Source organism: Camelina sativa, chromosome 16, assembly GCF_000633955.1.
Source record: "Camelina sativa cultivar DH55 chromosome 16, Cs, whole genome shotgun sequence".
In the NCBI taxonomy this organism is placed as follows: Eukaryota; Viridiplantae; Streptophyta; class Magnoliopsida; order Brassicales; family Brassicaceae; genus Camelina; species Camelina sativa.
Window position 1 is genome coordinate 12,237,032 of NC_025700.1, and position 12,533 is coordinate 12,249,564.

The window sequence follows — 12,533 nt, forward strand, 5'->3', positions numbered from 1 at the left end:
TTCTTTGCTTTTATTTTCTTATTCACCTTTAGTGTTGTTGCTGGAGCAACTTCTGGTGTTATCTCTTCTACCTCCAAGCCTTGATTACGTCTACTACGACGAGGACCAACTTGACCTCCTCCTCTTGTCTTCGCCATTTCTGAAATTGATAAATGAAGAACAGTTTCAATCAACATAAATTCGAAACCCAAAAATCATAATCGAAACAGAAAATCGAAATTGAAACAAGAAATGTGCCAAACTTCGACATGCATGTTCATCGAAACTAAGAATCAATACCCAAAATCAATCAATACCCAAAATCATAAACTTCCGCATCAAAACCCAAGAATCAGAACCCCAAATCAAAATTTTTTTCCATACCAAACAAATAAGCTACGATTGAATAAAATCATACCTATTGAAGATTCCAGGGAGAGATTGTGATAAATTGAGTTGAGAGACTGAGAAATCAAGCTGACACGGTGAGAAATTGAGTGAGATAAAGTGTGAATTAGATGGAGAGACTGAGAAAGAGAGTGAGATTGAGAGAAATCGAGTGAGAGATGCAGATTTTGAGCTCAATATATTAAGAAATCGAGTGATATCGAGAGAGATCTGATATGATTTTGCCTTAGCCAAAAAATGAGAAATGACCTTTTCGCTTTTCTTTTATTTTGCCTTAGCAAAATTTTTTGTTTTTTCCCTCTTACCATTTTCAATAGCGGGATAATAAAGATTAGAACCAAAAAATTGTCCCACATCACTTTCATTATACAGCTTCAATAATTTGTAGCGTTTACAATATACAAAACGCTATCTTTAAATCATGAATCAGTCAAACATAGCATATACATCCAAAACGCTATCTTATGGTGCTATCAATACCCACATTTCCTGTAGTACTTGGCTTCATTTATCCCATAGTGACCATAGCCTCCCCATCTTGAACATCAGTGTCCTCAGTGAGGTAGTCCTCATAATCATCATCAAGGAAAATGGCTTAAGCAGTGGCATAATCCTTTGGGTTCTGAACAGCTTTACCTGGAAGCTGGTTGATCTTTGGAGGTGGTCGGTTGTTGTGGTGGCCATCTAGGTACCTCAGCTTAGTGTTGAGGGAATCATACTTGGCAGTTAAATCGTTGTATCCAGAGTCGATCTTGTTGCTCATCTCCGTAAAACGTTTTGCATTGTCCATAACAGCGGATGCTTGGTTTTGTATCATTTGCTGAATTAGGCCGCGGAGGTCGGCTTCTTGAGATTGGTTCTGGAGACCTTGTTGTTGTTGGAATCCAGGTGGTGCAATAGGTTGTTGGCAGTTACTAGAATATTGCTGCTTAGGAGCATAGCCTTGATTGTATTGAACAAAAGGCTTTTGCTGACCTTGGTTCCCTTGGACTCCGGTTGGGTAAACTTGGTCTTGAGGATTAGCAACGTTGGGGTTACGGTAGGACACGTTCAAATTCAGCTTGTAGTTGTTGTACCCTTTGTTGTAACCGCCCTTGTTGTTGATGTAGTTGACATCCTCTAGTTGAACAATCTCCCCATCTTGTTGCAGAAACTGCTCTTCCTCTGAGATTGCATTGACATGCTGCTGCTGCTTGAGTAGCCTATCGAGCTTGTCATTGAGGGCTTTCATGTCCCTCATGTATCTGGCATCTTCCTCTCCTTTAGATCGCATAGTACGATCATACTCCTCATTATAATGCCCGTTTGATTGAGACAAGTTCTCAACGAGATCCCAACCTTCATCGACATCCTTGTTGAGTAAGTTACCATTGCTTGCGGTGTCCAGCAACATCCGTATCTTGGGGACTAATCCTCTGTAAATTGTACTCAGCAATGAAGCATTGCTGAAGCCATGATGAGGACATCTAGTAGTGTATCCCTTGAAACGTTCCCAAGCTTCACTGAACGTCTCATTTATCTTCTGAACAAAGCTGGAAATGTCATTCCGCAGCCTTGCGGTTCTGGATTTGGAGAAGAATTTGGCTAAAAACGCCTTCTTGCACGCGTCCCAGGTGGTGATGGACTCCTTGGGGAGTGATTTCTCCCAGATGTGTGCTTTGTCTCCCAAAGAGAATGGGAAAAACCGGAGCTTGAATCCATCTTCACTAACTCCATTTATCTTTGTGAGGCGACAGAGCCTATCAAATTCATCCAAATGATCCAATGGGTCCTCCATTGGTAATCCATGAAACTTGTTGCTTTGTATCATCTGGATGAGACTACTCTTGATCTCAAAGTTTTTTTTCTAGACAGCAGGTGGCACAATGCCATGTCTTTGAGTGTGAGTAGATGGAGCATCTCCTGCTCCTATGTTGGTCCTTACTTGAGGAGCTGGTGGACCGTTATGATTGTTCATTGTCTCCTCAATGGTTGCTGGTTGCGGTTGTTGAACTTGTTGTTGTCGAAGTAACCGTGGTCTGTCGATGTTGTTGATGAATGGACTCAGGTTTTGGTTACCCTTGGATCGTGTTTGCACAAGTAGTTGACCAAGTGTGTACACGAGGGTCAACTCGATCCAGGTGATCAAATGACGGGTCGGGTGGGTGCTCGGGTTTTACCTGAGATTCAAAACAAACGAACATGAAAGCAAACAAGTCAGTACCGAACCAATATTGATAAAAGAACTTGATCTAGCAAGTGCTGAAATCCTAAACGTAGCAAAATTAAATATAACCAAATGGCAACGACGCCAAATTGATAACAGGATTTTCACCCAGGGTATCAATTCCCTATGCAGTTGTAGTACAAAGGGTTATCAATCCAAATGGTTGTTTATGCTAGCAGGAAGGATGCAATCAGAACAATGCAAGTCAAGCCAAGCAAAAGGTTGTTTTGATCTAACAATCCTAAAATAATAGAAGAAAAGAGTATAAACAAAGAACTACACGATCTAAGCACTCGATGCAAGCATTCTAGTACAGGATCGGGTGGGATGATCGAGTAAGCAAATGAAGTATGAACAACTCGAGGGGTTACTCAAAATAGGTGATCGTGTACCTGTTCGGGTAATGGATCGAGTGATGAATAAAAATGCAAGCAATTAAAATACGAAAGCTTCTAAGGATGGGGTAATCGAATCCTAAGTGTTCTTGACCAGTACAGATGTCTTACATGCATCAAGCAAATATTCCCTAGACAATGAATCTCTAATATCTTGTTAAAACACTCTCGTGATAGAAACAATCAATCTTGATCACTCCCCTACCCAACTCTCGTTGGAGAAACATGACCAAGCAGGCAATAAGAACCGATTCATTATTGTCAGTAAACCCCTTACTCATCTAATCTCTTAGGCTAAGTGAGTAAACCTCTAGCATTTGTTGATTCAAGCATTTCATCTACACCTCTCGGTGGTAAAACACCTTAGATCTAATCTCACCCTCTCGGTTTGTTGACAGCATTAAGAACACCAACCTAGAAGGGAATCTATAAAACATATACAATCAAACTAAGACATCCTAACCGAACAAGAACACAAAATTATTTATCCCATCCCTAGAAACTTTGCTACACTACTCAGATCTCATTGCAAGAAAAACAAAAGCATATACGAATGAAAATTGCATTGTAATAAACGACAGAGTAGAGAAGTAACAATACAAGATAGAAATCTAAAGAAATAATAAAAAGTTATGAAACAAATCCTAACAAAAAGTGAAAAGTGTTTTGAGTCGCTCAGTTCTCTCACATAAGCTCTCGCTCTATGGTTGTTGGGTCTGCGGCATGCTCGTTTGCGAGGAAGAAGAGGGGGGTTATATATGGAAACCCATTAACCCTAGCTTCCCAGTCCTGCCCGAGGTCTGCTCGATGGGTGCACGAGGATGTGCTCGGGTTGCTCTTCGGGTAGACTCTCGGGTTGTTCTTCCTTCTCTTGGACTGTTCTTCCAGCTTGATGGGTCCTTCGGGTACATGCTCGGATTTGTCCTTGTTTCTCCTCATTTAGGCTCTAAAGCACATGTTTTCATCCAAAGTATGCAAATGCAAGAATGCAACAACCTAAATGGCCTAAAAGTTAAATCCTACAGTTAATGACCTAAAAATGCTAAGGTTAGGGTATAAACAATGCAAAATATGGACAAAAAGGGATGCTAAAAACATATAAATTAGAGAGTTATCAGAGTCTATGGGTTTTGGTAGATTAGGATGATTTAGGAGTTGGGTTATGGAGTTTATGGTTATATTGCTTTAGATCCTTGCTTATTGGTTGCTTATAAAGCTAGATCAGCCTTGATCATGTTGATTCTAGAATTTAGGAATTTCATGCCTTGAAGATGTTTGATGAAATTTCTGAACCAAAACTTTTAAGTGCTTTGCATTGCTTACTTTTGGAAATTGTTGACTAGGGTGCTTAGTGGCTAGATAGACTTGATTGTAATGTTTATTGGTCATTTAATTGCCTTTGGAAAAAGTTGATGATTGATTGATTAGTAAAGGGATTAATGTCATGGAAATGTGTTAGTCTTGCTTAGTGTTCTATGGCGTAAGGATCTGCTTAGTTTAAGTTGTTTGATACTCCATAATCCATCTCTTATCTCACTCATAATCAATTACCTTAACCCTTAGATTCTCCTTATAGTTATTTTTGAGTTGATTTTCTATTTCTTTCTTGGTTTATTTGCTGAGCTTTTTACAATTTGTTTGCCTTGCTTAGTTAAGATTGTTACATAAATCAAATCTTTGTTTAAGTTTAGATTCAGCAGCTTTGTGCATTCTTAGTGAGTTGATTAATGCAAATTGTAGATTGATAATTTAATTGAAGTAAAATTACTACATCAACAACAACAGTTGGAGATTCAAAGTAAAAATTATGCTTTGAAAGAGCTAAAAGAAAACAAAGTTTATTTTGTGACTTGAATACTCTACATCCAAATGTTTGTGGATATTTTGAGGCTGAACAAACACGAATTATATAAAAGCGGAATGATCAACAACAAAACCAACAAGCTCCTTCTACATCTAGTTCATTTGGTTCGTTTGGACAATATTTTAGCGATATTGGTGGATCCCAAAGTAATTTACCAAATTATTAAGTTATTTGTTTTTATTGTATCAAAATATTATTATGGAATGAATGAAAAATAATTTTTATTATTTATATAAATTATCTTTTGCAAATGGTAGTCTCAATATTTTAGAATAAATATTTATACTTAAATTTATATTATTAGTTCTTAAAAATACTTATTTTATTTATTTTGGTCATAAATAAAAGAAGTTAAAGATTAAGAAAACTACTTTGCAAATAAAATAGTTCAACTCTATTTATAAAGGAAAAAATAGAGTTCCTCTATCCCTATATAAGTAAAAGAGAAGTACAAAATCTACAATGGGTCGGGTCAATTAAGTGAAAATAACCCGAAATTAAATAAACGGATACAGGTGTGAAAAAATCTGAAAAATAGAGTTGGATATAGAAATGGATCACCCGTTTACAAGCCAAGATTTTAAAGTGAAGAACATATCTCACCAACCTTCTGCGGAAATCGCTGAAACCATTAAAGAAAAACAATTATGAGCATATATGTAACAAATCTTCATCAGTAGTTGTTAGACATTCCAAAAACTCATCCAATATTTACTAACCAAATAATTATATTTCCTATAATTTAGACAACTATTCAGCTTTATCATATTCTTAATTCTAATATCTTAGTCTAATCAGTCGTAATTACTTTGAAATTGATCATATCTTCATCAAATATATTCTCTCTGATTTCATCTTAATTGTTAGTCTACTAAATATTACGAATCAAGTAACCGCAATAAACATTATCCTAAACTAACAAAATCTCCAAAGGTTACTTTCATTATTTGGATATCGTGTAATGATATGAGAATAATTATCAGAATATTCTCTAAACTTTAACCTCCATGACTGAATTGTAAACGTCTACCTATAAATACACATTTGACATCTACTTTCGATTCATCAAACATAATACCTTTCAAAATGGCAGCAAACTTTCCAATAACTTATCTAGCACTACTCAGCTGAAGCAAGAGAACTCACGTTTGAGGATATACCTCAGTTCTTTACTTGGAATCTGGAAGAAAAATGTTGGATCAGAAGGAGGGCAATATCAAATACTAGGACATCTTATATTCCAAGTAAGTTTGATGGTCATGTTTATTTGCAATTTCTTTTCCGTTTTCTGAAAGAACAAAGATGTGATGAAGATCTGAGGACGTTTAAGGGTATGGTCTATGACTCTTACAAGGAAGCGAGTTTGGCTAGAGGATTACTAGAAGAATTATTTCTTAATATGTTTGAAGATTTTATAAAATATTTCTTTCAGTTTGTTGCTTATCTACGTTTTCAATTTTAAGTATTTTTATTTATCTACCATGATTTTTATATATATATATAAAATTTCAAGTATTTATCAATTAATTTGATTTAAAAATCTATAAAAATAACATAACATCAACATTATATTCCACATAAATATAATTCCTAAAGCGTTTAGGAGAACACTAACCATTATGTTGTCTCCTCAAGCACTTTTGCTGCTTATAAGTTTTGTAAATGGCTCCTCCGGGATCCATGTCAAAGGAGGTCATATATTCATCACAAAACAAATTGTAAGTTAAAGATTTTATTGGAGTAGAGGAAAAAAAATGGCGAAAACGAATTGTAACGTTACATATATAATTACGTCTTCTTTTTAGATGTCTTCTTCTCCATTATATGATTCTCTTTTAACAATCAGATGCTTAAAATCATAAACTTGTAATATTGTAAAGAATAATACAGATCAATATTCACTTATCATCATATCCACTGATTAAATTTTGACTATTCTGCCTAAAATTAGGAATTACTTCAAACAAAATTAAGGTAGAGCAACAATTACTATTTTTAAAAATAATATTCTAATTCGAATCTCGAGAAACTTCCGTATGCTAACTGTGTTATCAAGGGATTATTGACAGAATCATAACCAACTTACTCGATTAATGGAATTGGCAAGAGGTCGTTCGTCGTATGAACCGAAAACTAGGATCGGATCCATTCTTCAATGAATCTATTTGATTAAGACATCTTTTGCTTTAATCATCGAAGAATTGCAAAATTGGGGGTTTTGCAATATAGAATTCAACTGGGTCTAACAGATCTGAGTACGACAAAAAATAGATTGTTCGAAGAAAATAAACCAGGGATTTTGTTTAGAAGATGACACAAAACTATGACCCTTCGATAATCCTAATAATTAAACGTTTGTAAATGAACGAAACAAATTACCTCTCGGCCCATTCAAGCCCAGAAATATACCCAATTATTTAATTTCCTAATTGAATATGATTAATTTAATATAACTCAACATTTGTGTAACTCTAATTGATAGACATGTCTAAATCAATCATTTAAACAAAAACACTCTTAATTTCACTTATAATTGGTTCTTACCAAACCATATTGTTTATATGTTTTACAGCCAGTAATATCCATAATTGTAATTATCTACATGCAGATTTATATTTCTACTACTAAAATGATCAAATTGAATTATCTATCATTTTGTCGAAATTCATTTCACAAATATCTGATTTACGTAGTATTATTTTATATAATTTTCCGTAATATTATTTTATATTAATCTTATATTTAATAATTATATTTCAATTTATTAAAATTGATAATATATTAACGATTACTCCCCGTGCTTTAGCGCGGGTCTGATCCTAGTATATAGATAAAAAATAGTAATCTCTATTATAAAGATAGAAATACTGATGGATTAGAGCAAAAATTACTCTATAATAGAGTTTATAAACAAAAATAGAGGACAATTGGAAATACTCTTAGGGTAACCGTTACTTTTCCTTAAACCACCACCACGAGTAGTTTCATAACTCGTTCTTAAAATCTCGTATTTCTCAGTTACACTTTCAAAATGACATCTTCTTGGTCACGTGTTTATCAGTTACATTTTTAATTTTTTCAATAAAATTTCTCATAAATATTTGACCAAAATGTTAAATAATAAAATATCGACCATACCACATCTTTTAAAGAAAATAAAATATATTAGTTGCCTTTCGATCTTATATCATTCAAATATATTTCATATAATTTATTTAAGTTCAAAAATTCAAATACATGTTTTAATGTACATATTTATAAATTCAGAACTTCAATTTCAAATATAATTCAAATTAGAGAAACTGTTACTTTCCTCCAAACCACTAGCACCCCCAAGTTTTTGTTTTTTTCTGTTCTAAGAAGTAAGAACACATTTTTATCAGTTACACTTTCGAAATGACATCCGAGATGTTAAATAATAAATAATAAAATATCAGCTCAAACCAATATAATTCAAATTTGAGAAACCATCATTTTCCACTACTAAACCATCACCACTAACTTATACTTTTCACTAAACTATGAATATGCCAAGTAAACTGATAACTAACTAATAATTATTACAGTTTTTGTTTTAGCCACAAAACAATTATTTATGTTGAATATTGTTTGATGATGTTTTGTTTAATATTTTTAACGATGTATGGAACAATGATTTGACGGTCCACAGAACAATGATTTGATGGTCCACGGAACAATGATTTGACGGCGCAAACACAAATGATTTAGTGGCGTACGGAACAATGATTTGGCAGCGTACGAAACAATGATTTGGCGGCGTATGTAACGATTATCTATAACTAATACTCATATATACTAGATAGATTGATCATTGATTACCATAAACCCACTTATTTCTAATATAATTTGACAGTGTGTTAACTATTTCATTTTTTTTTGAAACTTAAAAAAGAAACACCAAACTAAAGAACCAGTTACTTTCCACTAAAATACTAGCACCACTAGTTCATAATTTTTTTTTGGTTTTCTTGTTCTTAAATCATCACATACATATGGGTTACAATATCAAAATTCAAAATTACACTTTAATCATTTTAGTATAATAGATCAATTGTCTTTTCTTCTTTATCAGTTACAAGTTACAACTTTTCAATAAAAAAATTTACTAAAAATATTAAATAATAAAATATTGACCCATACCACACCTTTTAAGGAAATTAAAATATACTCTTTCCGTTTTAAAATATAAGATGTTTTAAAGAAATTTTTTGTTTCATAATATAGGATGTTTTCAAGTTTCTATGCAACTTTTAGATTAGTTTAGTATTTTATATTATACAATATTATTTCTGATTGGTTGTACTTGTTAAAAGTAAAAACTTCTTAATCTGCGTATTTTACCTAAAATATCATATATTTTAAAACGGAGCCAGGATTAGTTGTCATTCGGTCACGATCTTATCAAAACTGTGAGATGTTTTTTCTCTTTTTCGTAGATTTATTTTTTTTTCATTTAATTTTGTTTTGAAAAAAGACGCTCCACTTTTCAACTTCCCCCAAATATTTTCGAAACCCGCCTCTCTCTCTTCCTCCTCTCTCCTTTTATAATTTCCCCCAAATCTCTCATCTCTCTCTCACAAATCTCGATAAAACCAAAATCTCTCTCTCTCTCTCTCTCACACTCGATTCAACAATGGCGATTGAGATTCAGGTTCCCTGCGACGGAGACGGTGTGTGTATGCGGTGCAAGGCCACCCCACCAGCGGAAGAATCGCTCACGTGCAGCACGTGCGTCACACCATGGCACGTGGCGTGTCTCCTCCCGGAATCACTCGTTTCTTCGACCGGAGGAGAGTGGCAGTGTCCCGATTGCTCCGGCGATGTTGTCGAATCCGCCGTTCCGGTTTCCGGAACCGCCGGCGGTTCGGATCTTGTAGCAGCGGTACGTGCGATTGAGGCTGATGTGACACTGACTGAAGCTCAGAAAGCCAAAAAAAGGCAAAAACTCATGAGTGGTGGTGGTGCTGCTGGTGGTGACGATGAAGAAGAAGACGAGAAGAAGAAGAAGAAGAGCGATGATGATGAAGATATATGTTGCTGTATTTGCATTAAATTGCCAGAAAGACCTGTCACGGTTAGTTTCGTTCTCATCGATTTTGTTAATAACTCTTTAGATCTTTGAGATTAGTATTGAATCTGTATGCTTGTGATTGTGTGATTAGTGAGACTAATGTGATTTATTGTGTACTTTTGTGGGTGTAGACACCGTGTGGTCACAACTTCGGTTTGAAATGTTTTGAGAAATGGGTAGCTAAAGGGAATCTAACTTGTATGACATGCCGAGGCAAGATTCCGAAGCACGTGGCGCATAATCCACGCATCAACTTAACTCTAGTCTCTGCTATTCGTTTAGCAAAGGCTTCAAACAGTGATGTTGAGGTAACTGCAGCCAAGGTTCAGCATTTCATCCGGAACCAGGACAGGCCTGATAAGGCGTTTACTACCTCGCGGGCCAAAAAGACTGGGAAAGCTAATGCTTGTAGTGGTAAGATTTATGTCACGATTCCAGGTGATTATTTTGGTCCGATAACAGCAGATAATGATCCCACTAGAAAGAAAGGTGTCTTGGTTGGTGAGTCTTGGGATGACAGGCAAGATTGTAGGCAGTGGGGGGCGCATTTCCCTCATGTTGCTGGAATCGCTGGGCAATCGGGTTTTGGAGCTCAGTCAGTTGCTCTCTCTGGAGGGTATGATGATGATGAGGACCACGGTGAGTGGTTCATCTACACTGGAAGGTTAGCTTTACATTTACTTACTCTTATCCTTTGGTGCTTGGACTATTGGCTATTTCTTGTAGAAATATTTGTGTTAATGTCTTTGGATGTGTGTTGCAGTGGTGGAAGGGATCTCACTGGAAACAAAAGAACTAGCAAGATACAATCTTTCGACCAGACGTTTACGAAAATGAATGAAGCTCTAAGACTTAGTTGCAAAATGGGCTATCCTGTCCGAGTTGTCAGGTTATCTTTCTCACTTTTTTGCAGTCTTTCTTTAACTATAGGTGAATTTGGGATGCTCCTGTGTCAAATTTTGCTTTCTTTATTGAACAAGAGTAGATTGTTTGTCGTCATAGAGCTGCGCTCAGCTAAGCTTGCTGTACTTACCGGGTGTTCTTTTCTAGTTTATCTTTTTTCGTCGATATTACTCTGAGCAGAATGTTATCCTGACTCTTCAATTTTCAGGTCTCACAAGGAGAAGCGTTCTGCATATGCCCCTGAAGAAGGAGTGAGATATGATGGTGTTTACAGGATTGAGAAATGCTGGCGAAAAGTTGGAATCCAGGTTCAAAATAAATAGATAACTTTCTGAATTGTTCACCTAATACTTTTTGAGCTGGATTGTTTTTTTCCTGACCTACTCATCTGTTTTCCATAGGGTTCTTTTAAGGTCTGTCGTTACCTGTTTGTTAGATGTGACAATGAGGCAGCTCCATGGGCCAGGTTTGATATATATATTTTCTTTCGGAATGTGCCTTATTTTTCTGTATTTGCTATATTTAATGCCTCATGAGGTTTTTGAACTATTATACTGCAGTGATGACCTTGGTGATCGTCCAAGACCATTGCCAGTTATTCCTGAGCTCAAGAAAGCTACTGACCTGTTTGTGAGAAAGGAGAAGCCATCATGGGATTTCGATGTTAGTTTAGCCTTTCTTTTGTTTGAGCAGATACCAAATATTCTACTTTTGTTTGGTTCATTATTTGTAACCTTTTCCCTTGTGCCTGCGTATACATTTTTCATTGATTAGGAAGCTGATGGTCGTTGGAAATGGATGAAGTCTCCACCTGCTAGTAGAAAGTGTATCGCTGCTCTGGATCCTGAGTATAGGAAGATCGTTAGGAAAAGAGGAAAGAATTCTATGATGGACAAACTTCGCAAAGGTATAAACATCGACTGTCACTTATGTTTTTGTATCTAGAGCACAATCCATAACTGTTAATTGTGTTTTTTCGTTTCTGGTGTGACACAGAATTTAGCTGCCAAATCTGTCAGAAAGTGATGAGTCTTCCAGTGACAACGCCTTGTGCTCACAACTTCTGCAAGGGATGCTTAGAAGCTAAATTTGCTGGGATCTCTCAAGTGCGGGAGAGAAGCAGAGGCGGGCGCACACTACGTGCAAAGAAGAACGTCATGACCTGTCCTTGTTGCACTACTGACCTCTCTGAGTTTCTCCAGAACCCACAGGTTAAAACTAATTCATCTCTTCTTCTTATACATTCTTAGTTGGAATTCCCAATATATTAATTTTGGCTATAACATATAAATGCTTTGATAAAACAGGTGAACAGAGAACTGATGGAGGTGATTGAGAATCTGAAGAAGAAAGAGGAAGAGTCTCAAGCCGTTGATGAATCAAGCAATGACGCAGCAGAGTCCGAAGGAGGAGAAGAGGAAGAAGAGGAAGAAGCTGAACCACCGAGTAAGAAGATCAAACTGGACAGCGACTGTGTTGAACCTGTTGGTGCTGGAAACTAACAAACTAGAGTGACTTAGTATATATAGAAGATTAAGTAACACAAAACAGATTAAATAACTCTCTCAGCTCAAGCCTCAAGGAGCTCTTTTGTTTTGTACCAAACTTATGCGGCTTATTATTTTGGTCTTTATTGCAAACTTTATTAGAATTTCTCCAATCATTTTTTTATCTTTATTTTCATTA

At 35.7% G+C, this 12,533-nt stretch overlaps 1 protein-coding gene and 1 long non-coding RNA gene across 2 annotated transcripts; one reads left to right on the top strand and one right to left on the bottom strand.

The window, feature by feature from the left end:
- On the bottom strand, positions 5,381 to 7,168 carry LOC104750386. The gene is made up of 3 exons (XR_761603.2): positions 6,468 to 7,168; positions 5,931 to 6,032; positions 5,381 to 5,474 (listed from the first exon to the last, which is right to left on the bottom strand). It is a non-coding gene; the product is annotated as an uncharacterized LOC104750386 (long non-coding RNA).
- LOC104750387 (E3 ubiquitin-protein ligase ORTHRUS 1-like) lies at positions 9,361 to 12,533 on the top strand. Its single transcript, XM_010472174.2, has 9 exons — positions 9,361 to 9,947; positions 10,076 to 10,608; positions 10,708 to 10,833; positions 11,056 to 11,155; positions 11,249 to 11,313; positions 11,408 to 11,510; positions 11,622 to 11,754; positions 11,844 to 12,058; positions 12,155 to 12,533. The coding sequence occupies exons 1-9, from the start codon at positions 9,507 to 9,509 to the stop codon at positions 12,347 to 12,349; spliced, it is 1,911 nt and encodes a 636-aa protein (XP_010470476.1). The 5' UTR covers positions 9,361 to 9,506; the 3' UTR covers positions 12,350 to 12,533.

Coding starts and splice junctions, on each gene's coding strand:
- LOC104750387 (XM_010472174.2), top strand. CDS start 9,507: ATGGCGATTGAGATTCAGGTTCCCTGCGACGGAGACGGTGTGTGTATG. Junction 9,948..10,075: donor TGCCAGAAAGACCTGTCACG/GTTAGTTTCGTT, acceptor TTGTGGGTGTAG/ACACCGTGTGGTCACAACTT. Junction 10,609..10,707: donor TGGTTCATCTACACTGGAAG/GTTAGCTTTACA, acceptor TGTGTGTTGCAG/TGGTGGAAGGGATCTCACTG.